At 36.0% G+C, this 27,839-nt stretch overlaps 2 protein-coding genes across 20 annotated transcripts in view; one reads left to right on the top strand and one right to left on the bottom strand.

Annotated features, from left to right (window-relative positions):
- Nucleotides 1-363: 363 nt before the first annotated feature.
- LOC114660833 (uncharacterized protein DDB_G0283697-like) lies at nt 364-12,084 on the bottom strand. Of its 2 annotated transcripts, none has more exons than XM_028813768.2 (2): nt 12,011-12,084; nt 364-1,099 (listed from the first exon to the last, which is right to left on the bottom strand). In XM_028813768.2, exon 2 carries the CDS (start codon nt 1,097-1,099, stop codon nt 521-523), a length of 579 nt encoding a protein of 192 aa, XP_028669601.2. In that variant the 5' UTR covers nt 12,011-12,084; the 3' UTR covers nt 364-520. The 2 variants fall into 2 exon arrangements, with proteins under 2 accessions (XP_028669601.2, XP_028669600.2); XM_028813767.2 differs by lacking the exon at nt 12,011-12,084 and adding an exon at nt 4,837-4,940.
- The window catches only part of iqck (IQ motif containing K), an 80,601-nt gene continuing 57,706 nt past the window's right edge, over nt 4,945-27,839 (top strand). For 4 of the 18 annotated variants that reach the window (XM_051934091.1, XM_051934090.1, XM_028813769.2 and 1 more), the window contains exons 1-4: nt 4,948-5,056; nt 9,679-10,150; nt 13,095-13,192; nt 23,823-23,875. In XM_051934091.1, the coding sequence (XP_051790051.1) occupies nt 9,685-10,150; nt 13,095-13,192; nt 23,823-23,875 (617 nt within the window). In that variant the 5' untranslated portion in view covers nt 4,948-5,056; nt 9,679-9,684. Of the gene's footprint in view, nt 5,057-9,678; nt 10,151-13,094; nt 13,193-23,822; nt 23,876-27,839 lie in introns of all 18 variants that reach the window. The other 14 variants (XM_051934087.1, XM_051934085.1, XM_051934098.1 and 11 more) reach the window with 13 other exon arrangements.

Genomic DNA, 27,839 nt, shown 5'->3' with positions numbered 1-27,839 from the left:
TTACAGGAAAAGTTGAACTTTAGAACACATTTTTTTGTGGCAAAAATATATATGCCATATATGTGAACAAACAACTTTGACTTGAAAAATAGTGAACTTATCCTTTAAATGAAAGAAAAATTGTTTCATCTCTGCCAATACTCAGGATTTGGGCTAGAAAATAAAATGAAAAATAAACTTACATCATTTTCGAAGTCCTCTTCAACTTTAACTTTGACTTTCTTCTGTTTTCCGGATTTCCCTTTTCCCTTCTTTTGAGTCAAGTTTATCAGGGGTCTTTGTCTCGTTATTATTAATGTGTAATTCACTCCAATGAAATTCTAGCTTCTCTTTGCTACGTTTTTTTTTCTTTTTTACCTTATGTTCTTCTTCTACCTTCTCTTCTGATTTTAACCCCACATCATTATCAAAAGTTTTTCTTTTCTTCTTATGATGGGGCTTTTTATCCAAGCTCTCCACTTTTTTCATATATTCCACACTCTGCTCCTGTGGATCAAGTATAATTTTTTTTGTTTCTCCCTCACTCTGCAAGTTCTGTTTTTTTTGACTTTTTTTTCTTCTTCACATCTGCTTTATTATCTTCCACACTGAAGTGCTCTCCAATATCTTCTCTTTTTTGTTCAGTGCAGTACAACTCTCCACTTGTTTCAGATTTAAATAGTTCTCTCTTTTTTTTGCTTTTTGATTTAACCTTTACTACTTCTCTGTATTCTTCAGGCAACTGTGGTGAAAGTGTTTTCTCTTGGCTAGTTGTTTTGCATGTTTTTTGCTTGTTCTTTTTCTTTTTCAACTTCTCACTTTCATCCTTATCCCTAGATCCTATTGGTATCTCCTTACTCTCATCCAGCTTAGTGGTTTTTCTTTTTCTTGTATCGTGTTCACTATCATTAAGCAAATTTGGATCCCCATCTCTGTGTTTTGCCTTCTTTTTCTTTTTTTTAATTTCATGGTGTAACATTTCCTCCTCCTTATCATCATCACCACAACTGCTGGTCTTACGCTTTTTGTGTTTTACTTTGCTTTCATCAGTTTTGTGTTTCTTTCTTTTCTTTTTAAATCCATTTTCTTTAACTGATTCCTGCTTTTCTTCATAAACCATCTGGAGACGAAAAAAATAATACAAACTTGTCAATGTAAATTTAGTTGATAGTTTCCTACATAAGAAAAAAAATCCTCCAAAATGATGAAGAAAACAAAGTGAGAGATATACTTTTAAAATGTCTTATAACTGTTAAGAACCTATGTGACTTGGATACTTTGAGTGGCAATGTTACACTTAAGCCCTGCCACTGTGTCTGTTTGGTGAAACTTCAACTGTCATCTGTAGTAGAACTTCTCTTGCCTCTCAGGAGAGGCCAGAGACAAAGTCTGAATTGGCCATTTTTAAGAACTCAGTAGTACAGGCAGCTGCACAAAGCTGTGGACCAAATGTTATTTGTGCCTATCAATGTGACAGCCCTAGGACCCACGGGTGGAAACTGTGAATTTAAAGATGGAGGCTTTTTCTGCAACGTCAAAAGCATGACCTTCAGGTCTAACCGATAGGTACTGTCTGGCCAAAAAGCTGGCAACTGATAAAGTGTAAGTCACAGTGATACACTTTATGAATCAAATCATACATTTGCAAAAAGAATATTACAATTCTTTTTCTCACTCCTGTTTCATACCTGAAAACTCTCAGACATGTATGATGAAATATGAGACACGATGAATATGTTCTGAGATTTTTTTTATAAGTGTATCTTGAAAAATAAACATTTGAGGAGTGTGTTTTCAAAGTATTAATAGGCTTCTAGAAATTCAGACGCTGCACAATAAAACTGAAAGCAGAATATATAGAAGCACTGAACGGGGGTTGGACATGATATAGCTTAGACTATCAAATGAGTTTTTAAAATACTTCTTAAACTATGAACCCACTTCTTTTCATGCCATCCACAATATAGGAAATACACAGAGTAAAATCCCAGACTGCAGTGATAGAATGAAATGGGCTTTTAGTCACATAACATAATGGCGATTTGTAGGTGTTGTTTTTCATATTTCATGTATATCTATACTGCAGCAATTCCAGCAGACATATATCTAATAGGGGAAAAAAGAAAAGGCATCATTGTAATTGTCCACATTACAATATAGAATCCCATTACTGTGTATTAAGAAGAAACTGCCCAGACTCCCTCAGTCATTCAGGCATTTTCCAGATAGAAGAACAGGCTACTGTCATTTCTATCCTGATACACTAACCAGATGCACTGGACCTCCTTCTGTACTTTCATACAGATGTCAAGAGATGTACAACACAAGAATACACTTTCAGATATTTCACTTTTATCCCAAAAAATATCCTGTTACTGTCTGGAGCACACAATTCACCTTATGATCAGCTTCAAGAAATGCCTTGCTCATCTTGTGAAGCAACAACAGACTTAGGACAAGGCCCGTCCACATGTGAAAGAATGGAAGTAAACCTTACAGTCATACAAAATCAAAGTGACGCTGACACACATGATAAACAGCTCTACCCACAGAAAATATCCACTCAGAAAACAATATACTATGACTCTTGGCAAAACCGGTAAATAGTCTGCAAGTCTACCCTTGGCTCAGAATGCAGCCACTGTAAAAGCAGATACTGAACATTGTCCTGCAACTGTTGCCACACCATCAACTTCTGTCCATACACTGCTTCCCCACTACAGCCAAGTTTTTAGCAAAATGGGCAGCTATTAGCATGAGATATTGCCGAGAGAAATGACATAGAAACCATGGCGAAAAGCCAATACAGGTGACCAAGGAGTTATCTGCCAAAACCAAAAAAGTCACAGTCATCAGTAATGTACTCAGCAATAAGTCTCATTGAAAAGGCTTTACAATTTTCTAATGTGACAAGAAGACTGTTCTAGAGAGAACAGCACAGCCTGGTTATATTATTTAGCAAGGCTAATGAATGGCAGCCTGGACCAGACTTCCAAAGGATTACTATGTTGCTCAAGTGCCCAGTACTGAAAGTCAACCAACCCAAGAGAGATTAAAGTTTAAACATGTAGCAGCTGCCAATGTCTCTGGTTATACAACCACATATGGTGCTTGGCTTCGATGGGTACAGCAGCCTAGTTGTTACCAATGGCATATACTGTACATGCTCACAATTAAAACGATATGGAATCTTTCTCAAATAGTTAGGAATAAAATTGGGGGCAGATCCCCCTAAAGGGTATGCATTAAGCAGACAGGACTGATGGAAGAAAGCATTCTCAATGCACAGATGGTTTTGAAAATCTCACATCATCACTTGAAAATCTGTGCAAATGCAAAAGCACATTTAATACTCACTTTAAGCAAAAAGTTTCTCCCAGAATGTAATACAAGTACACACACAACGGCTCTAAAAGGCAAATGCCTAGTATTTCAATTAAAGTCGGAACTTTGATTCAAGTTGTAGGAGTCCTCCAATACACATCAGACATACCAGGTCTCCCTAACTGGCCATAAGGATAATGAGATAACCTTAAAGCAGTGCTACAGGTGTTCACTCACATTTCACATAAACAGACAACACACTTCAAATGAGGCATATGGATATTCATTTCATAAAAAATACAAACGGAGGGTATAATACCTACAAGTTAAGCAGATTTAAAATTAAAAACATTATGTGGATGTTATTGCAACTAGTTAAATAAACATCGTGAATGGTGCACAATACTAGCCCAGGAGCATCACCTACTTGCAGCACATCACACAAAGTATCCAAGAGTTTGTATTCATAAGTGACCATCAGATTCATATAACCTGTGCAAGGACAAAGAGTTGGTTGAATTTTTCAGGACATAAGCTGCATTATTGTGCTTCAATGCCAGATTATTGTCCAGAGTCTCCTTTCCAGCACAGTATGACTGAGGACTGCAGTGCCTTTGTAACTATAGACTGCACCACCCCTCCTTTAAAAATAAAAAAATGATACCTCATCATTCTTTTCCAACTTCAAAGTTATATAGCATTTTAAAAATACAATAAACTGTTAAAAAATATTTAACTTATTGAACATTTGTACCTAAATCGTTAATATTATTACAGCAAACAAGCAATTAAAAAGAACGTGCAACCGTAAAACATAACGCATATATATGTATTTATTTATATATTTCTGCGATCTCTACGGTCGATCCCTTTAATTCTAATAAAAACACATAATGTCACCAACTGATCACAGGGACCAATCTCTAAAACAGCAATCAAAACAAGCAGCATCACACATTTTAAGCATTAAGGCACAAGAACGCTAGCTGCCTATCAGATATCCTTATATTGGCCGCAATAATCCCATAACGGAGATTTCTTGTTAACATCGGAATTGGTACTAGACAGTCTCGCGTCAGTGGCTTTGGCTCAACATGCAATTCACCCGGAGGATTATTTCCATGAACATATAAACAGCTATCATACAGAAATTGCCTCAGTTCACATCTTATAATCAGGTATTCATAGTGATCACGTTTGAGCCCAGGACAAAAGGAATGGACCCATTTACTCTGCTAACATAATCTAAACAAATTAAGCAGAGTTCCCAAAATATATTTTTAAATTCAAGGGACAGTAATAAACAGGTACGTGTACAGAGAGTGTCATGCGCCCTACTAGCTAAGCTCAGAGACACATATCATCCCCAAACTGACGATAACAAAGGTCCTTACATGTGCTACAGCTGACACATGCATTATGTGTCTTGAAAGTACATTAAAAAAAACAATAAAAACGCAATAGTAATAATCATTCGATTTAAGTCCTACAATGTTCATCCACATATAACTCCTTATCTAACGTTTCACCCACCTTTTCAATTTTACCATGCAAATATTAACTAAAATAAATGGGGAGAAAAAAAAAAACTCGTTCACCCGGAAGTATTTTCTGGGTAAGGGGTTCTTCCTCTATCCGGCTGCAAGATGAGCGGCTTTAGCGGTCGCCTAGCAATACATCCCGTCACTTCCTTGGCAACGAAGAGTGCGTCTCAGTCGAGGACAACGACCGAGGAACACATTCTTGACGGACGGTACGTTTGTGGGATTAATTTGCAGTGATTTTGCACAGCTATGTCACTTCATAAATATCAAGTGCAGCGGCGTCGAGATCTGTCTACTAAAAGCAGTAAAAGGGTTTGCGTAATGCAACACGACTTCTTCTAATCGTGGATTTTAAAAGCAGAATTATTGCAGAGAAACATCAAGGGTTTACTTAAATATATACCCGTCTAGATATTTTATGAACCCCCTTTTTCATATTGGGTTTGTATTTGGGTAACGTCCATCATACTGGCGTTGGGTGCAAAGGCGGTATCAGGAGGGGATGTCCACCCAACCTTGCACCAAAATTCACGAATAAATTGTCAGTTTGTTGCGGCAATTAAGTTATTCTCTGTATTTTATTCCGAAGTTCACATTCATATAAAGAGAAGTGACAAACTTAACAGAGTATAGAACCCAGTTCCCTTCCCTTACAAGTGATAACTACTAGACCCACTGTGTTGTTCACTTCACAGTTCCATTTAAATTATCACTATAATACACACTTCCATTCTCTTATGCTATGCATGCTGCTTTCATTCTCTTATGCTACGCATGCTGCTTTCAGAAAAATCTTTTCAGATGTTGACTTTCACAAATCATGTGGCGATTACAATAAGTGAACTAAGGACTCTTGAAAATCCTGGATGTTTTACTACATATGGAGTAGCAATGTAGTGGCCCAGTGTGGTTAGCTGCTTAATATTGTGTTCCATAGTTGTTTTTTAACATGCACACAAGGACAGAAGCTCAGTTCCCAGCCTGACGATAATCTCTGGACATTCTCTGTTTGTTCATGCATGTGGTTTTCTGAAAGTATTCAGTTTCTCTTCTGCTTCTCAAACACATTGCTTTAACTACTGACCCCCAAATGGCCTAATATGAGAATGTAAGCGAGTTTGTCATTGTATAGAGTTTGTTCCAACTGTGCACCTGATGTGCCCTGGGTTCTTCCTAGGAAACTGAAGGATTGAAAAACAAATGAGCAAAATTTATCATTTTTGTGGGCGCCGCAGTGATACCGCTGCTGCCTCGCAGTTAGGAGACCTGGGTTCACTTCCCGGGTCCTTCCTGCGTGGAGTTTGCATGTTCTCCTCGTGGGTTTCCTCCGGGTGCTCTGGTTTCGTTCCACAGTCCAAAAACATGCAGGTTAGGTGCACTGGAAATCCTAAATTGTCCCTAGTGTGTGCTGGGTGGGTGTGTGTGCCCTGCGGAGGGCTGGCGCCCTACCCGGGATTTGTTCCTGTGTTGGCTGGGATTGGCTTCAGCAGACCCCCGTGACTCTGTGTTAGGATATAGGGTTGGGTAATGGATTTGCAAGGGTGGGATTTATTAAGCTTTTTTGTGAGATTTCAATAACTTCTGCATAAATGTCTACAAACAGCATGGAAGAACTTTTTCTACTTTAAGTTATGATGTAACAAAGAAAATGATGGTTAATAGTGTAGACAACTGTTTTTTGACCACTTTGTGGGATAAACTTACATATTGAACAATAGCAAAGATATACCACTGTATAAAAAACAAAAACTGAACAATTGTATATTTTGTTGATTATTTGTCTGTGTTTCAGAAATTGTCATGAAATGCTTAGATATCTTCTGACTAATTATCATTCTCCCTGTTGACTACTTAATAGTCCTATAAACTATAGACATACAAGTTGATACATCCTATAGAATTTTACAGAATAAGGTGATGGAAAATGAAGAAGCACTTAAAATACAGACACTAAGAATGTGAAGGAAGGATTTTCTAGTGGTGTAATGACTTTAGTTATTGTAGTGGCTGAAATCAATCTTGTATATCCTGCAGATGACAAAACACAAACTGTATTGAAAGCCTTGTTTAATGGATTCTCATACAGGGAAGAAACTAAGAATAGAATATAACTCTGTATACATTGTAGGTGGAATGGTGGCTCTGTGGCTAAGGATCTACTCTGGTATCTGGAAGGTTACTGGTTCAAATTCCATTACTGCCAGAAGGAATCCTACTTTGTTGGTCGCTTGAGTAATACAATTAAACTGAAAATTGCTTAAAGGTCATGCAAAACATTAATTTCCCCTTGGGAATTCACAATGTATATCAAATGAAAAATAGCACCAGAAACTATAACCAACACAGAGTGCCAAAATTTAGTTACACACAAGCTACTTCACTTATACTCACTTAAATATATATTGACTCGCTTCGCTCACCAACCCCCGGATTTGGTTAACCGGATATACAATTTAAAGAGATTGTTATTTTCATGGGAATTGTTATAAATTCATTATTTTCACTTTTACTTTAAAACTTCAGTAAAAACAATATTTTTGTTTTTAAACATGCTGCAGTCCGTCCCCGTCTAAAAAAGTTAGAATTAGATCCTGGATTTTTAGCCAATTTTCGTACAATTTCCCAACTGCCATTTCTGACTAAAATTCTAGAAAGAATTATTTATAATCAATTAATATCGATTAACAAATCCCTGATACACAGGTTACAGTTGGTCCAAAATGCTGCTGCTCGCTTTCTGGTTGGGGCAAGAAAGTATGACTCTGTTTCTCCAATTTTAGCTACTTTACACTGGCTGCCTGTCAGTTTTCAAATTGATTTTAAAATCTTGCTGCTAGTTTTTAAATCTTTTACATGGGCTTGCTCCTGCCTATTTATCTGAACTATGTGTTTTACATCAGCCATCTAGAGTGCTTAGATCTTCTGGTCAGCTGTCTCTGGTTGTTCCTCGTACCAAGTCATGGGCTTGCTCCTGCCTATTTATCTGAACTATGTGTTTTACATCAGCCATCTAGAGTGCTTAGATCTTCTGGTCAGCTGTCTCTAGTTGTTCCTCGTACCAAGTGTAAAACCAAGGGGGACAGGGCTTTTGCAGCTGCTGCGCCTCGCCTGTGGAACTCTTTACTTCATCATATGAAGGATTCGTGTACAATTGAATTGTTCAAAACAAGATTAAACACTCATTTCTATTCACTTGCATTCCGTGACCTTCAGTAATACTGATGGTTTCCTCTTTGTGATAACATTACTTCTATTTTTTTATGTATATAACATTACTTCTATTTATTATGTATTTTATTTTATGTTCATATATTTTATTTCTATTTATGTTTTATTTTATTTGTTTTGTTTTTCTTTTATTCTATTATTGTAAAGCACTTTGGCCACAGCATTACTATGTTGTTTTAAATGTGCTATATAAATAAATTGACATTGACAATATTTGGAATGAACTTTTCTTCAAGATTGCATTGAATTTTGATTCCATGTTTGGAGTTACATTGTGACAACGCAACGTATAACTGCCTGTGAGTGAATATCATTTCTTTCTCTCTAATAAATAAACCGACTTTTTTGAATGTTTGTCCCTGTGATTTGTTAATTGTCATAGCAAAAGCTATTCTAAAGGGAAACTGTAAACATTTAAATACGAATGGCATATCAAGATCTCCATTGGTGTCTCAAGTTATTCTCGGAATATATACTACATTACTTTTCTTGTCGCCTGTTAAAATTTGTTCTACTTTGTCTTCTACTCTTTGTCTTTTATTTCCGACCCCGCTTGGACCTGCTAGGTTTTCAGTTCCACCTGGCCCGAGATGATTATTATTTTCCCTTATTTCACTCTGTAATAATATCCATTTGTTAGCGCTAATGCGATCTTTACTATCTTTTTTTTGATACTTTCAAATTTTACTAATTTCACATTCTTTAACTTGCTCTGCATGTGTATCACGCCAACGTTTTTGAATGTCGTTATGAAGTTCTACTTTGTCTTTTACTCTTTCTCTTTTATTTCTGACCCCAATTGGACCTGCGAGGTTTTCAATTCCACTTGGTCCGGGCTGATTATTACTTTCCTTATTTTCAGAATTTGCATATAGATTATTATTGTTCTTTTTTTGCATTCTTTTCTCTCCACGCATTTGGGTTTGTTTTTGACGCGCTGCTTTCTTCTTTGCTTAGTCATTGACGTGTCATGTAGAACATATAAAATGATTGTCCTGATAAAATTTATAAGAGCTGAGAGCGCAGGAAATGTGTATGCCAAAAGCTTTCACATGACTGGGAGGTTAGATGACCATGGTCTTGTTTGAAAATGGTTGTAAGTAGGGCATGATTTGAACGAATCTAATGGCAAAAGTCACCGTCTCATGGGACTTAATTCCAAAAATTCTCTTCAAACAGTCGCATCTGGTCCCAAGATTTTTTTATTATAATGGAGAGATATTAATTGCTGGGGTTGAATCCATACAATCACCCATCCATTTATCCATTTAATAAGTCAGTTTAGTTCTGAAGCTGTAATATGACTTAACCACCATATCTTAGTTATATCCAAGAGGAGGAGATTTGTACTGTCAGGCAACTCCCATGAACAAAATTAAACAGATAAAATACAATTGTTCACAAAACAATTTAAATCTCTCTGCTCACAATCTTATTGGGTTTCTTTTGAAAGTGTACTGCTTTACATATACTGTACAGTATTAACCCCATTGCTGGTCCTTACGTAGCCTTCCAGTTTTCCAATAAAATCTCTATATTTTCCTGGATGTACTGAAGGATTTCTGCTGTATATGATGTATTCTTCTCTTTCTGAAACTTTCAGATTCCAATGGACACACGTACATATACAGATTCTGAACCTGCACAACCTTTTCTCAGTGATGTAACAGAAAAACTCTCTGAACCTGACCAAATTTTCCCCAATGATGTAATAGAAAACCCACCTGAACCTGGGCAACCTTTCCTCAATGAAGTAACAGAGAACCCACCAGAACCTGAGCAACCTTTCCTCAATGATGTAACAGAGAACCCACCTGAACCTGGGCAACCCTTCCTCAATGATATAACAGAGAACTTACCTGAACCTGGGCAACCTTTCCTCAATGATATAACAGAGAACTTACCTGAACCTGGGCAACCTTTCCTCAATGATATAACAGAGAACTTACCTGAACCTGGGCAACCTTTCCTCAATGATATAACAGAGAACCTACCTGAACCTGGGCAACCTGACCTCAATGATGTAACAGAGAACCTACCTGAACCTTTTCACCTGCCTTCTGAGTTACAGACATGTAAGTATGGAAAAACACATCCATAGAACAAAATTCATATAATACACAGAGTAAATTGTAATCAATATAATCAGTACTGCCCAGTTTGAATAAAAGCTTTTCCTTCAGAAGAATGAGGCAGACAGATTGTATAAGTAATTAGTTTTCAGCAGTGTGTTTTTGGCAAATAATAAAAAACAAAATGTATTTCTTACACTGTTTATGGCTTATACGCCCTGCAAGTCTTTGAATTTCTGTAGTATTGTAAACATACAAAATTCTGAGACAAGTCAAGAACAATTAATATAGGCATTAGTCTCAACAGCAACATATTAAATTACACAGTCCATATATGTTAACAAATTTGCAAATAAGCAAGCATAGAAGCATTAACAGACTAATAATTACTTTGACACAAGAATTAAAGCTGTATACAGTTGCACATAAATAAGGTATTATAGCAGTTACACATCTTACAGAGTGTACAGATTGAAAAAAGTGGACAAATATTTGAATAGAGGATAAACATAATTGAAAAGATGATTAGGATTGCTCTTTTCCAAAAAAGATCATTTAAACAGGCTTCAAAAGGGAGTGGAATGACATCTTACTAAGGAATATAATGGTGAGAATGGAATGCTTTAAGGAAAGAGAGACAGGGGCTCTAGGTGCATGTTATGAAAGCCTACCATGGGCAGTAATTCCAGCAAAGAGCCTTATAATAAAATCAAACAAGTTTAGAAAGAAACGTTATATACAATGGCAATTTTAATAACTCAGATATACATTAAAATAATTAATAGCAAAGTACAAGGAAAGGAAATCCAGAGATGTATACATTCATGCATTTTTATACTGAGCCCACTAAATCAAATTTTAGGATGGCATGCAGCCTGTAGTGGGAAACTATTTTGATAACATCAGTCACAAAATGGGAATTATCTCTGGACTCATTGCAAAGCTACCAGGGCCCCCTGGTACACATTTGCTAGGCAAAATTAACCTAACATACATGCAGTATATCTGGGAGGTGGAGGAAAACTAAACTACTAAATGCTAAATAAGTGTGGAAAACTACAATACCTGAAGAAAAACCTACCTAGATACTGATAGAATATGTACTAATAGAATATGCAGCCTTCACCAACATTCAAACCAAGCCATTTGGAGATGTGAGGTATCAACCCACAGGATGTTAAAAACAAAAAGGGAAACCACTCCATTTAATATCGTATAAGAATAACACTCCCTGCTTGAGGAAACCAGAGGAAATACTCCCCAGATGCCCAACCACATTAAATCTTTTATTACAAAGAAGCAGTGTATTAACTGTGAGGTTATTCTCTATCATCTTGTTCCTCAAACTGAAGTTGGACTTTGAACTCATCAACATGACCCCACAAGTCCTTTAGACAGTGAGCCACTAATCTATGGATCACAACCTCTAATTTGGTTACAAATAATGACTCTCATTACATGACACTCAGCTGCAAACCACAGCCATGTGCAATTGAGATTACAGACCAAGAGGACAAAATCAATAGCAAACACCATTGTGAAAACTCTCAGACTTACTCACTGATTACATGAATTAAAGTTTTGAGAAAAGTAAGGCAGTGTGACATCAACCTTAGTAAGCCATATGTATTATTCTGGCACACAAATCTCAAAAACTAATTTATGGCAACAATCAGAAGTCAGGCATACCAGCTGTTTTATTTTATATATTTTAGACAAATTTAGCTTACAAAAGATAGCGAAGGAAATAAATTATAAAATAGTTTGTACCCTCAGGAGAATAGCAATAGCCATAATGGCTAGTATTCACATTCAAAGAATTATTATTTAAGAAGATGGAAGCAAACAGAAAAAAAATCAAACATTTTCAGAAACAACAGGTTACCATTATCAAGAAAAGACTCTTTTAAACAAGATGCCTTTTTCTTTTCATAGCCTCTTAAGGTTCCAATTTGAACGTAGAGATGTAGGACACAGTTCACCAATTGTCTGATCAAATCTCACAGACCACTGTACATACTATCGACACTTTGTTCTTAAAGGGTACTTATAAACAGAGTTCTCACATCACACAAGTTACAAGTTTACATCTGGCAAGTAAGATTTTAAACATTTACCTGCCTTCTTTCTAAATTCTTGACCATCATGACATCAGTGTTCTGTGAGGCTTGGAAGAGTTACTTAGGTTAGAAGCTGACCAGATAAAAGAAAAGTACATACCAAATACTTGTCTTGTATTAGGAAACAACTTGACTCTGTCTGGATTAAGCAGTTTAGAAGATCACAAAGGACACAAAATAACTACAGCAGTAAACTTTGTATCTATATTGCTGTGGTTTACCAGCTGCAAGATAAAAAACAAATATTATCAAGAATCATTTTTAGATTCAACAAACCCATGGTTCATTTACAATATTTTAAAGTGAGTCAATGAATGGCTTAATTTTTAGTTCATAATTCATGCATACATCTACTTGGTGGTAAATTAAAATCTAATGCTGCCCAAGGGAATACTAAGTAATGATTCTGTGGAGGCAAATTGTTTGTTTCTGTCTAAATATAAAGATGTTCCCTGAAAGTATCACTAAAACAGATATACCCATCCTAATCATGTGTCTTCCAATTTGACCTATTGAACTTATTTATTTAGTGGAGAATTTTACCCAAAGTAACTTTTTTTTTACCCAAATTAACATCACAAATCCAAAGACATTTCTAGTACTGGCAGGTTCAGTGACTGCCTTGGTATGGGGTGAGCATGGACTTTTAATATAATGCAGTTTTGAAGCTACTTGGAAATACTGCCAGAAAAGAATTAATTACAGATGATTATAAAATAAATAGTTTCTTACAGTCTTTATCTAATACCTGAGTTTTAAACACAGGCTGCTTAACAGTATAAATATCAAATTATACAGTCAAAAAAATCAAATTTTTCTTTCAACAGGTCCTCCTCTGGATTTTTTACATCTTTGTGTATTTCCAACACTACTCCCAGGCCTTGAGGCTTTGCTACGAGAAGCACAAAATCAACAATGCTTCAAAGTAGGTTCACAACTCTTCTTTTTAAAAGATTTACATGAAAATATAACTGGCGCATGGTATACAATAACACATTCATTCAACATTCTTTATGCAAAATAATGTAACTATTAAAAAGATATTATAATATATGTGTGTAGGCACACCAATAAACATTCATTACTAGCTAAGAAATGTAATCTGTTGGGGATGTGGTCTGATGTCTGCTTGTTTAGTCATGAACATGAAAAATCTAGTGTAAACTACATAAAGTATTTTACACAGGTTCTACTTGATCAGCTGAAAAATTCTATATGGCGCATTTGAATTGCTGAGAACCTTACAGAAAGATAATCTAGTAACCCTTTAGATAAACCCAATTTCAGCAACATGCATTTGCAATTTTATCAGTAGTCACAACAAAACAGATCACCACAATGACTGACTGTTAAAGAAAGATCTGTATCCACAATTTTCAAATGTAAATTATTATCTCATTCAGCATTAAAATCATCTGTATGTGCTGAGTAACTAATTGTCAGATAGCGACAAAATGACAGTATCTTCTAAAAACAATGTTGTAAAACAGAGTTGCTACATTTTAAATGTGTACCAAACCACAAAACAAATGGAATATGTAAGTGAAAAGTCATCTGCTTGTTTAGTAAAAGACGTATCAGGCTAATGGCAATAATAAATATCTACCTAAAAGCCTTGCTGAAGAGAAAGACAACTGGCAAGCATAAAAAAATAATGCTTTTGTGAAACGTAAGGCTGACAATTTGCCCTCCACAGTCATTAAATACTTGTCTATTTAAGCTCAGAAAAACCCGAGGATATTAGTCTTATTCTTTCTCAATTGGAAATATAGTATAGCTAAGAGGTGAGCTGAGCATGTCATTAGCTTCAACCAGTGATTGTTAACTTGGCTAACAAAGTATATATATATATATATATATATATATATATATATATATATATATATATATATATATATATATATATATATTATATATATAAACACAAACAATATACAGCACTCGTGAAAAGTTTTAAAAGTTTTAAAACATCCCCAATTTCAAGTTTTTGTTGTAATTTAAGTACTGTAGTTCAAGTGAGTAACTACAATAGTACAAAGGTAAGCAGTAAACGGCCAGTGGGTTAAAAAAAGAAATTAGCTTACTGAAAAAATTGAAAACTAATGTAATTTTAGATTTATATATAAAGGCCCTTTTCAAAGAACAAGTAATGGATTAACAACTTATACATTTTCTGCGGAACTGGAACTTAATAAGGCCTTGAAAATTGAAGCAAACAATTCCTACAGGTGTCCCAGCTTTTGGTGATTACTTACCAACCCTCAGTTTATATAAAAGCAGTGTTGGAACAAAGTGTGTTGCTACACCCTCTGAAGCATTATTTGCACAATATTATATCCAAGATGATATGTAAGCAAGTAAAGAGATACAAATTTAATACATACAAAATAAAGTTAATATGAGCATGGTGAAATCTGTCCCACCTATTTTGCTAAGGATGGAAAAAGGACTACCCTTGAAAAGAGTGAGGAAAAAAATAACCATGTAATTAGAAAAGGAAAAAAAAAACTGAGGATCAGAGGCAAAAGAATAGTCAAGACGGCAAACTGAGTTTTTGTAACTATAAAGGTGAACAAATCATTGTCAAAATTGAAATACTGAATAAACGTCAGTTGTTAAAGTCAAAAGACCCAAAAACTGTTGCCAGAGATAATAAAAAGTGCCCTAAAGAAATAATTGGCAAATTGGTGGTGTGAATATCTCAATGCAAGGATACAGAAAAACCACAAAGTTGCGTAACATGGGTCATGTGACTACCAATGGCCTCTATGGCAGTAAATAATACGGCCGTGTCCATGTTCTGAGCAACACTAAATGGCAATCATACATTGGAAAAATTAAAAACATGGAAAACTCAAAACACTAATTAAAAATGTATATATTTTCAAAGAATAGATATATTTCATGGTTGCGCAGTGGTAGTCCTGCTGCCTCGCAGTAAGGAGGCCTGGGTTTCGCTTCCCGGGTCCTCCCTGCATGGAGTTGCATGTTCTCCCTGTGTCTGCGTGGGTTTCCTCCGGGGTGCTCCGGTTTCCTCCCACAGTCCCAAAGACATGCAGGTTAAATGCATTGGCGATCCTAAATTGTCCCTAGTGTGTGTGTGTGTGTGTGTGCCCTGTGGTGGACTTGCACCCTGCCCTGGATTTGTTCCCTGCCTTGCACCCTCGGTTGGCTGGGATTGGCTCCAGTAGACCCCCGTGACCCTGTGTTAGGATATAGCGTGTTGGAGAATGACTGACATATATTTCAAGGTGTTCATGATACACCCAGACCCCATTCTTGATCATATTTTTGATAAATACAGCCCTTCAAATTATATACATCTCAAAAAAATAAGTGCTTTTAAACAAGTATTTGAATAGGCTTGAAATACCAAATGCAGAGATCTGAATACAAAAGCAACTGAAAATACACAGCCATAATGGCTATAAGTTGATTTTGTGCCTATAAAAAAGTACCATCAGAACTAGATCAGGCACACAAAAATCAGATTCAGAAGTGATCTTGTACATGTATACTGCGTTAACTTATTTAGCATGCATTTTCACTTAAAATGAATTGTAACTCACAGCCCTGTGAAGACCGCAGCAATGGAATACTTGAACATCAAATACAGAAAGTGCTTGGCAGGTTAAACACAGTAAAGTTTCAAATAAAATTTAATTTGTGACCCTATTCATGACTAAGAGGGTTAGAAAATAACTGACTGACTAATTATAATCTAATTCATAATTGCAAAGGAAATGATAAAGTCCAAAAACATCAAGCGTAATTTAAGTAACTGTATTATTATTATTATTATTATTATTATTATTTGTCCTTTGAGTATGAATCTTAGTTTTTGTGTTTCTGCTGCTTTATTCATCTAAATTACTCACTGGGATTAATAAAGTGTATTTAATCTAATCTAATTCAGAATTGCAAAGGAAATGATAATGTCCAAAAACTGATACCATATTACAGAGGGTTGAAGCACAGAATCCGGTAACCATTCAAGTGTCAAACAACAGAGATTTAAAAACAATGTGGTTTTCCAGTCTTCCTTAAAAACTTTACATGTGTCGTAGCTAACAACATCATTAAAAAAATGAAACTGGAATAGTCCAAATGCACTTATAAATGTTATCACAAAACATATATATTTTTGTCAAACAACAGAGATTTAAAAACAATGTGGTTTTCCAGTCTTCTTTGAAAAACTTTACGTGTGTCGTAGCTAACAACAATATTAAAAAAATGAAACTGGAATAGTCCAAATGCATTTATAAATGTTATCACAAAACATATATATTTTTATTTTATTAAGGCTGTATTATTGAGGAAATAAGTAGGCCTACCCATCTGTTCCCTGAAACAGCCTATGTCAGCTTTTCTGGACTCAAAGTAAGAATGGGAGAAAGCACTCATACAGGTCCAGTTTAAAGTTGTATGTCATGCTGTGATCACATGCTATGGGAGTTTTTGTAGTATTCCAATCGTAACATTTCATCTTCCTACTTTTTTGTTTGTGAATTTTATGGTTGGATTTTTGAGAGAAATACAAGGTTGCTGTTGATTTGCTATATGGGCCTCACAAAAAGCAATTAAATGTGAACTGCAAAAAGCACATAAAACACATTAAAAGTTTATTTCATTCTTCTAGATGCAATTCAACCACAAAAAAGCTATTTCTGGCAGACCAGATTATTTTTTTAATTTATTGAGGTGAAAGGTCAGTGTTTCATTTCAACTCACAGAATTCAGGTAGTACTGTTTTCTCCAAATTGTCTGACTCTGAGCTCCCACTTCAAAAGATGTTCACTTCAAATTTCTGACTGGGAAAGTCACATTTCCTTTTGGTCCAATAGTGTGTGAATTAAGCATCAATTTGACCATGAAATGCAAACACATTAGTCATGTTTTTGACACTGGCCCTGAATGATTTAGCTAGGTATAAACTAGACTTAGTACATAATGGATGCTGATCATGTTCATCTTTCATTGCAGCTGGTCATTCAAAGTGCAGCCACATGTGTATTGTGGTGACAAAGAGTTGACAAAACCGTGAAACCAAAAGCAAAGAAAGCAGATCAACTTTTGCAAACAGTATGTTAATCATTACTGTTATCATATGTACTTGGAATATGTGCAGGGAATAGAGGAGGAAAAATAATCAGCAGGTGCTGCTTTTCTTTTGTTGCTATAGTGCTTCAGAACTTCGGCATTTAGAGACACTGCAGAGTGTAACAGTTTCACAGTGTTGTGAGTGGAGAGTAATGGGTGAAGATGTATCTATAGGTAACAAAAATAAGCTTTTTAAATAACTATTTGTCTCCACATGAGCAAAATGCTAAAAAACAGACACGTACACACAAATAATCGTACCATGTGTTTGGCAATCTCCAAACACAATGGATCATCAAATGTCAAACTGGAAAATCATCTACAGTATATCTCACTAATGAAAACAAGCAGATTTCCTGAATTAATCATATGACTGTGCAACAGAAATAAATGTCTACTCTAAGCAAGAGTGAAAAGAACACCGGTACAGTGCAGTGCAATGCTGTGAAGGACTTTTTCTAAAGTGGGATTATATTATTAAAGCAATGTAAACTATGTCAAGTCAGTGCTGTCGGAGCTTAAACACCTTGGCTGAGGACAGCAGTGCAAAAATGCCTTTTTTGTGCTTTCATGGGTAATGTTTAAGAATTTTATTAAATAATTTAAAGTCTATGGAAATAGATGTGCAAGACATCTCACTATATAATGAATGAAAAAAACATTTTATAACAGGTGGCACAGTAGGTAGCACTGCCACATCACAGATTAACCAAAAAAGATTCAACTTAAATGCTGTCTATATAGAGTTTCAATGTTGTCTATGTGTCTATTTGGGTTATACTTCGGATACTATGGATTTCCTCCCACAGCCACAAAAGCCTGCTGGTTAGGGTAATAAAAATGTTCAAATTAGCCCAGTTTGAGTGTGAGTGGGCCAAATGCTGGACTTGTACCCTGTCCAAAGCTATCGTCTTTCTTCACACAGTACTGCCAAGATAGGTGCCAGCTCTAGCATTCCTAAATTGCATTTAAATGGGTTTGAGAGTTAGTTTTATGTGACCACTAATTTAAGGCTTTTGTATTAATTGTGTATTTATGATTTGGTTGACTTCAAATCTCTAATTCATTATCTTTCACTTTAGTGATATATAATTTCTGTGACCATAGTCTCTCAAATAAACAGTAATTATCAGAAGAGGAAACTAATATTATACATACTCCAAACTGAATACAGATGCAAGTGACTACAGTATGGAAAATACATTTATTCTAATTTGATTGTTGCACCATATCTAATACTTGCAGATTGTGTCAATGTCACCCAGTAACATTACATAAAGGAAAGCTTTATGGATACTTGCTGTTGACAGTGTTTTGTAATAGGCTTAATGACCGTAATGGGCTTGTCATCTTTATACAATTAACATGTCCTTATTTGTTTTCTCATTTGATATGAGCAACACTCACTGTGTCTGTATTGCAAATGTAAATACTATTTTGTATACTGCACTTAATTTACTTCATCTAACTAGTTACTGTGCCTCCATTTATATTGCTGATGTAAAGATGAGTTATTTCAGCCTGAAGCACATTTGTATTGTCTTATTGTCATATTATAATTGGTATGTTTTATCTTTATGCTTTCACTTGTGTATATCCATCATTCTGTATAAAATTTGTGTGTTAAAGACTTCAGCTTTTATAATTAAATCAGCAGGCTACATAAGTACTGTATTTTAAATGAATATCTGTCATCTCCCAAGTTTCCCCATTCTCATTTCTTATTGAAAGTATCATTATATTGACTCTCTGGAGATATTTCTTTTAGATCTTTCACTGCATTCTTTTTAACTTGATGTAATATGATCTGGTTATAAGATGTCCTTGAAAATTAAATACAATGTCATCGAGGTGTGTTCGTGAGTGCACCCTGCAATGCACATGTGCCCACTCTATAGTTGTTTCCTGCCTTACACCCAGTGCTACAGGGATAGGCTCCACTCTCCCATTTAAGGCTGCAAATGTTATGTTACATATGTTATTGGAATCAAACTATAGATATTGAGCTTCCTATATTGGCCTGCACATTTTTGCCTGTGGTAACCTATACTATTTGCATCACATGACCATGGGCAACAGTCTGTTAACTCCAACAAGGTCCCTTACCACTTAACCTGCCATCCCTCCTGTCTTAATTTCCAACCGATTATGGTTTACAGATAATAAATGATAACCCACCCACTTTATAATAATCTGCTCTTCCTTTTGATTTACGCAATCATATTTGATTGCCACTCATTGGTTTGCACTATCCATATACTGTACTATATTTGACAAATTATTCATGGTCTTCAGGCTAGAATTTTAGAAGAACAGAATATATGTAAAATAGGTATTACAATGTTAAACAAAAATATTGCATAAAAGAAAATACTTTGGTAAGTGGATTATGTATTATTGTAACACATGTGGTATACTGTACTTCTAACTACAGGCCTTCATAATTCTCTGAGAAAATTAAAAGACTTCTGACTGCATATTAATGTTATAAATTTTGTGTCTGGTCTTTGCAAAAAGACTGTGTATTGCGTATTGGTTAGCCATTTACCCTGAATAACTTTTCAACACTCTTCACTTGTATTATTCACTTTAAATATTAAGATTTGGAAGAAAATTATTAACTAGTAATAATTAAGAATAAAGTCAATATCCTCCGGCTAGGACTCTGGGTCCACATTTCTTGAAACTGATTCTCCAATTAGCTGTAAACCACCAAATCTCACTGAGATTGCACAGGTGGTGAACTAGGTGAGGGTAAGGAAGGCTGCAGGGATCTGTGGTATCCAGGATGAACTACTCTAGGCTGATGGTAAGGCTGTTCCTGTCCTCCTGGCATTGCAAGCAATCTTTGCTTCCATCTGGGAGATGGGCATCATCCCAACTGACTGGAAAATGGGACTTGTCATCCCTATCTGGAAAGGAAAGGTTGATCACCTAGATTGTGGCAACTACAGGGGGATAACACTACTGTCTGTGCCAGGTAAGCTCCTTGCTAGGGTCATCCTCAATAGGATCCATAATCACCTGCTCAAGTTCAGTCTGGTTTTATGCCTAAGAAGTCTACCATCGGCTGCATCCTGGCACTGAGGGGTCTCATAGAGCGCAAACATGAATATCGGCAGAGATTCTTTGCAGCCTTTGTTAATTTTTGTAAGGCATTCGACTCAGTTGATCAAGCTACCCTGTGGGACATCCTGAGACTTCCCCTCAGGAAGGATACCCTCAAAGTTGCTGGATGTCATGGCTGGCCTGTACACTGGTACTATGAGTGCTGTGCAGAGTGGAGGCAGAACCTCTGGGTTTTTTCCAGTTGATTCTTGGGTTCATCAGGACTGTGTTCTTGGAGAGAGTGTCGACCTTGTTGAGGGGTTTACTTACCTTGGTAGCGACATTCATGTCTCTGGTGACTCTTCCTATGAAGTCTGTAGACAGATTGGGAGAGCATGGGGGGGTCATAAGATCTCTGGAAAGGTGTGTGTGGCGCACCCGATATCTATGCAAAAGGACGAAGGTCTAAGTCTGTAGAGTCTTTTTGCTTCCTGTCTTGCTACAGTATATGGTTGCAAGACATGGATGCTATCCAGTGACCTGAGATGAAGTCTGGACTCCTTAGTTACTGTGTCTCCTCAGAGAATCCTTGGTTACTGCTGGTTTGACTTTGTGTTGAATGAGGGGTTGCTCACAGAGTCCCAGATGAGGCAAGTTACCTGCATTTTGAGGGAGCATCAGTTAGGTGTGATTCCCCGAGGGTGATCCAGTTCGCAGGTTTCTCCTTATTGAGGGCCTGAGCGGCTGGACCAGGCCAAGGGGATGCCCTTGTAACTCCTGGCTGCAGCAGATAGATGGTCATTTCTGGAGGGTGGGACTTGACCACATGTCTGCCTTGGGGATGCCAACCAGGATCCCAAGCTGTTTTGTCGTGTGGTCGGCATGGCAATGTGGATGGGTATGGTGGGTACTGTACCTGTGCATGCTCCCCAACCTGACCTGACCTGAAAGTCAATACAGGAAAAATAATGTAAACAATGGAACATTTACAGTTTCACATTATATTCCACTGTTGACCACTCCATGAGCTTATGGAGGATGAGTTTTAAGAACTCAGGATGTCTTCGCGCTTACTGTCTCTTCAGGAAAGAATTGAAATCATGTTCCCTAGAACACTGGATGTCTCTGGGAGTTACCAGTGAAAAATGGCTTAAAGAAGTGCATGTAACCCACTCCTTCCAGTTGAGGGGACCTAGGAATTTAGACCTGTCAGGGTGATTTCCTATTTAATTTTTTTTAGAATAGGCTACACTTTGTGTGTGTGTGAGAGAGTGTCCAATCCCACCAAGCAATTTGACTGGTCACTTTGGCTTTGGTCTGACTTGTCAGTTTTGCTTTTCTGCTGTTTTCTGACAAGCAGGGTTTATGGGAATGCGACTGACAGAGGAAGAGCTAGGCAAGAGAAGTTGAGATACCCAAACATACCAATTAAGAGCTGAAATGTAAGGCAAATAAATGAATCACATTTACTGTATATAAGCTACATAACACAGAGCAAAGCTGCAAGCAGTCTTACAACTTTTCTTTTAAAAAGAGAGGTTTGTAACATTGGCATCACCTCAATGAGTGCTTCTCAACCTTAATGATCCCACAACCTAGTTTTGCCTTTTAAATTCACTGACAATGCATTAGCAGCAACTGCAAACTGCCCCCTTGGTGAAACAAGCGCTATTCAGGACCTCTTGTTGAAGCAAGCTCACTTAGAAATGGGAGATATATCGAGCAGCGCTGTTCATCGCTTATATGACCTACTGTGACCCACGACAGTAACCTGCGACCCACCAGCGGCACCCTCAAAGAAACTTTGGAGGTTATTGCTGATATTTTAAATATGTTTTGAAAATGTTTTTTCCATTGCCAAGTAAACTGAAATTAACTCACACATGGCTGTCTGCACTGCTTACACAGACCTGGTCATTCGCTAAAACCAATTAAAGCTACAAACGTTAAGCTCTGGAATACCATTAATTGAAAACTGTTAGCAGTGCTAGTATTATGCAGTTGCATAAGATGACCATAATGCAAAGGAGTTAGGCGAAATGGGGATTATTGAGAATCCACAGTCAGCATACTGAAGTACATAATATTAAGTCTGAATAATGAGCTCATGTCAGGGATTTCTTGTTTACATGTCGTAATTTGGAGGTAGGGCAGAGGAGTGTGTACAGTGTCATAGTCACAGTGAGCATCTACTTTGATTGGACTGCTTGACAATGAAAATAAAAAGGCCAAGCATGACAGTTACAACGAAAAAGGGAAATGAATGAAAAAGACTTGCATTGAAATATAAACTATTATTCTGAAAAATATGTCAGATGGCCATAGGATACTGTTCATTGCTTGCCGTACCATCGTGGCATCTACAGACAAAACACGTAAATCAGTTTAATGATTTATAACTACACTATGGATAGTTAACATAAAGAATCCATAGCAAAGATATTTTTTGGAATATGCAATTTTAGGTAAGCTTCACAGATCCACTGTCATTTCCAATATGTTACTGCCAAAAAGTTTCTTTCTAAACGAAAATGTGAATACTATATATAAACCCATTGCTGCAAAGGCTGTATTGTCATCCCACACATATAAAATACAGCCTCACCAGCAATAATGAAGACATATTTACAAACAGATCTCACTTAAAACATTTTTTCTCCAGTAACAAGAAAAGGATTCCATTTGCTGTTGAATTAGCCTCCTTAAAATGGAAACAGAATCTGTTGTTTTTACCCTCAAGCATGATCCCTAGTTCCACATCATTTTGTCAACCATTTTGAGATACTTGCCTTACCTCTTCAACCAGCACATGACAATCTTCAAGATTTACTCATCACATTCCTCTAATCAAAACAAAAGGAATAAAACAGAAGAGATTAATAACAAATAATGCTACTTTCACAGTTACACTTTAGCCTTTGGGAAAAATGCAAATAGGTTTTTTAGAAAATGATCCTCAAGCTAGGCAAATAAAATTGTAAACTTTTTGTTAATTTGCAATTCCATAAATGTATACCAGGTGCAAATGAAATGAAATATAAGTAAGTTTCAATAAAACAAAACACATAAATCTATCTTCTGATCCACTTATTTAGTTTAGGATTACAGGGGACCGGTGCCTACTCCAAGCACAACATAAAAGATGCATTAAAGAATATTTAACATTTTTATTATCTGCATATCTCCTTTAGGCCCTTGGCAAAAAGTAAGTCATATCAATCAATGTATTTTCTAAATCATTTTTTTATCTATTACAACATACATAGGGACATTGCATTTATCCTAGCAGCTTTGGGCTCCAGACAAGAATTAGCCACTAGGCAAAAAGCACACACATCCCACTCCCTTTTAAAGGCCCAATTTAAATTCCATAGTAACAAAGTTGTCATATTTTTTTCTTTCAGAAGAGAAGAACAAGGTTCAACGCCCGTGATTTTTTAACTGAATGGCTTTACAAGTAAGTTTAAACATAAAATCATTTTGACTTAAAATCCAAATTTTTTCTAGTTAGTTTACCAATGAATACTTAAGAATTTTTTTATTTATTTGGATGCCTTATTATTCATTTGGATAATTAAAGATATTTTTCTTACTGTGAGACCCAAAAAGTAAAATATTTGTTGTTTTGTTCAAGTGATACATTAAGAAGTTGGTGGAAGATGAGTATCATTGATGTTTTTGGCAGTAACGCTTGAAATGTCAAAACCACACAAACAGATGTTAAATTTGGAGGTAGAAGGTGCAAATGCATATTGACGGGCAAAAAAAGAAATAAATCAAGGGTCATTTCTGCCAAACTGTAATGTCTACAAATCAACATTTATGCAGTGTATGAAGGCCGACAGCCTGCAAGAATAAACACCTTATGGATAACATAAAAAAAAATAATTAAAGGACATTGGTTTGTTAAGCATCATTTGGATAGATTTTGAAACCAAATGTTATAGTGAAAGAAAAAAATGAACTATTTAACCATTAATACCATTTGTATGTGTGGTGTTTGAAAACGGATGTACACAATAAAAAAACCTATGGCTCAATGAAAGTAAATTTAGTATTTAACAATGGCTACCTCAAGTCAAATCAATTAGCATGGCTCTTAAGTAATCAATGGTCTGGAAAATGTGTGCTTATGGGAATGGTCCATTAATCCTCCCGTTTTGTTCTTCTGCTACATTTTGGCATCTACTGTATGTTTCTGAGAGAAACAATGGCATTGCTTATAATAAAATACACTGTACAGTATAAAAAAGCAGTGTTTTTTTCTTTACAAAAAAATGAGAAAACTATAAAAGTAAATACTGTAAATTCTATTTAATACAGAAACTGCCATAGCCATCCATTAACTAAAAACATCTGTTGTTTATTACCAATATTTAAAAAGAGAGTTGCCTTTCATGATACAAGGATGAGATGAAGATGTCCACAGGGACAGATTTAATTTTTCAGCTCACAACACTCTAATGCTTACTTTTTACAGAATAAATGTAAACTAACATTCATGTACATTCACAATTTGCAGTTCTGTTCTGACATAAGCAATACACTTTACATAAACTTGACAATAACAGTCACACTAAGGTGAATACACCACGTAAGTGAAATATTCAAATACATTTTTTCAACTTTACATACATACCCAAATAAATGCTTAACTTCAACACATTTTTCTAATCCAGAATAAATTACACAAAAAACTTCCCGTTTTATTCAATGTATGAATATATTATTTTGAAGATTTTTTCATTAGTGTGTCCCTATAGAACTGATAGACACGTTCAAGTTTAGTACCTATCTTAAGTAACATACTGTCCGGCTGAACCCAGCAATCCTTAATTCGACAAAAAATAAGTGTGAGTTCACAATGGATGAAGTTGGCCGGCGTGCCGATAGTGTACATGGAGTAAAGCTGTACAGTAATGGTAGGAAGACTGCACTGTCCCCTGGTAAGTGTAAAATAGTAAACGTTGGGGTTTCTCTAGGGTTTTGAATTCAAGGGTCAGCAGTGGAAAATCTGATGCCATTAACAATATCAATTAGCATAAAATTATATCACTCAAGTCATTACTGGTGTTTTAATGTGGAACAAAATAATTTAAATCCAACCATCCATCCATTATCCAACCTGCTACATCCCAACTACGGAATCTCGGGGGTCTGCTGGAGCCAATCCCAGCCAACACAGGGCGCAAGGCAGGAAACAAACCACGGGCAGGGCGCCAGCCCACCGCAGATAATTTAAATCACAACATAATTTAGATAAAGAGACTATGTCCACTCGTAACTGACCTAATCCGACTCTGATGAAAAGCGACCACCGCCGAGAATCGTCCAGGGGCCAGTGAAATGCCATCTTGAAGGAAAGCTGCCAAAGCAGTCTCAAAAATTCGCCAGAAGTCGGTAGATGATGTCATTACCTCATTTGCATATCCCTATTAGAAGAGTTCTCTCGGGTTGCCGTTATCTGGAAAAAGAAGACGGTTTTACTGAAATTACAATTAAAATTATAGTGCATACAAATACAATTACATGTAATTCACTAAACAGAATAAACAGAACTATTCTATATAAAGCAAAAGAATGAAAAGTAAAATTCTCATTTAAAGTTAGGCCTATATCACAAATAATTCCTTCTAAACAAAATTAGAGAAAAAACAGGATATATATAACACATAAACTAAGCTCACTTGTAACCATACAAGATGAACAGTAAAATTCAAAATGTAAATTACAGACCACAAATTTAAAATATTTTCGGATAAAACGAGTGTACACATTTGTTTATTTATTAATGTAAAAGTTTGTTCCAGTACAGATTAAGTAAGAGTAATAGAAAATATTTATTTTAGATTTTGGATGGTAGATTACATTTTTTCAATGTGTTTTGAGTGGGCTTTTTTATTGTCTCAGAATTTAACATAGAAGTCTGTCTTGCAGTAAAGACAGCACGACGTATTATTATTAGGGCCTTTGCAAATACTGTATATATTTGATTGGGATATCTTCAAACAATGGCAAACAAGAACCTTTCTTTACATGTGTCGGTTATGTGTAGTGCGTAAGAACGAACCGTCTGAATTTGTTACTGACTTGACGATTTGTAGAAATAGACAAGAAATAAATACAGTATTATGCTTTTTGACTACATGACAAATATAGCCTAGCTGCTAGCAAAACTTTTCAAATTTAAAACGAAAAAAGGCACTTCCCTGGTGGATCAACAGTTGCATTTAATGACTGACCGTTAGCCACTCTGCCTCCTGCAAGCGCAGCTTATTTTTGGAGTTTTCTTCTGCGATCTGTCGAAAGGTATAGAAGTAGTTGTTGTTACATGAACTATTGTCAGCGACTTCAGAAAAGAATATCACTTATGTTAACTTAAAATATTCCCAGATCTGTCGATATTCTCTTTTCAAAAATAAAGTCGTCTGAGGCAATTGAAAAGAGCAACAAAGTCGCCAGCTGACCCGGACAGGTTCAGATTCGCGAGGGTGAACGAATCAAGACAACCTCGAAGAGAAGCCTTGATGCAATGGGTATGTACGTCTCTAACATCCAGCCAGTAAACGTTAGTAAGACACCGATTTCCGTTTTTTTCATTATTACTGTAATTAATTGTTGCGTAAAATTAAAAGCGACGCGAGATCTGCAACGCACGTCGGCAAATAGGGGTCAGGTTAGCTGACACAACGATATAAGATAAGTGAACAGGATGTTACTAGTGACTCTTACTATCTTTTATTATTTTCATATACATATGATTTTACATAATATTTTATATTTTACCAAAAGGTGCTAGTCTGTTATATGAAAAACACTATTTCCAATGTAATACCTTATACCGCCTTTACTCACGGAGTCCACTGGGGAGCTATCGGTGTAATTGTTAAAACGTCATATTGTGTCCTAGAAACCCGGGGCAGAGATAGAGAAAAGACAGAAAAACGGGGCCGGCAAACTTGGATAACTTTTCAGTTATAACAATTAAGGGCATATAACTACCCAGCAAGCCCATATAGGCCCCAAGTGTTTTTTTATATGGGCCACACTTCAACAAGTCCTTTAAAAATTGCACCAGAGCCACTCAAGTTAGAGTTCTATATTGTGCAAATTGAATCCTGTGCAGGATATGAGTTTGCAGGATAACTGAACTTCCACTTCAGTGGCCATTTTTGTTATAAAATATGGTACAATTTAAATGACATTTTGAGTTTGATAAAAGTTAAATGTAAAAAAATGCTTTGATGCTGTTTTGATGAATTCTTGTTTTAAGTGTAGTACTAGGGTGTTGTACCGTGTTAGCCATTATGAATGTAGAGAAAAGCCAAGCAAAATGACACCTTTTATTGGCTAACTAGAAAGATTACAATATGCAAGCTTTCGAGGCAACTCAGGCCCCTTCTTCAGGCAAGATGTAATCT

This window comes from Erpetoichthys calabaricus, chromosome 11 (assembly GCF_900747795.2).
Source record: "Erpetoichthys calabaricus chromosome 11, fErpCal1.3, whole genome shotgun sequence".
Lineage (NCBI taxonomy): Eukaryota > Metazoa > Chordata > Cladistia > Polypteriformes > Polypteridae > Erpetoichthys > Erpetoichthys calabaricus.
Note: the sequence above shows the minus strand (reverse complement) of the source record. Positions and strands in the feature narration are given on the sequence as shown.

Bases quoted from the DNA above. Each gene is read 5' to 3' on its own strand.
- LOC114660833 (XM_028813768.2), bottom strand. From the start codon at position 1,099: ATGGTTTATGAAGAAAAGCAGGAATCAGTTAAAGAAAATGGATTTAAA.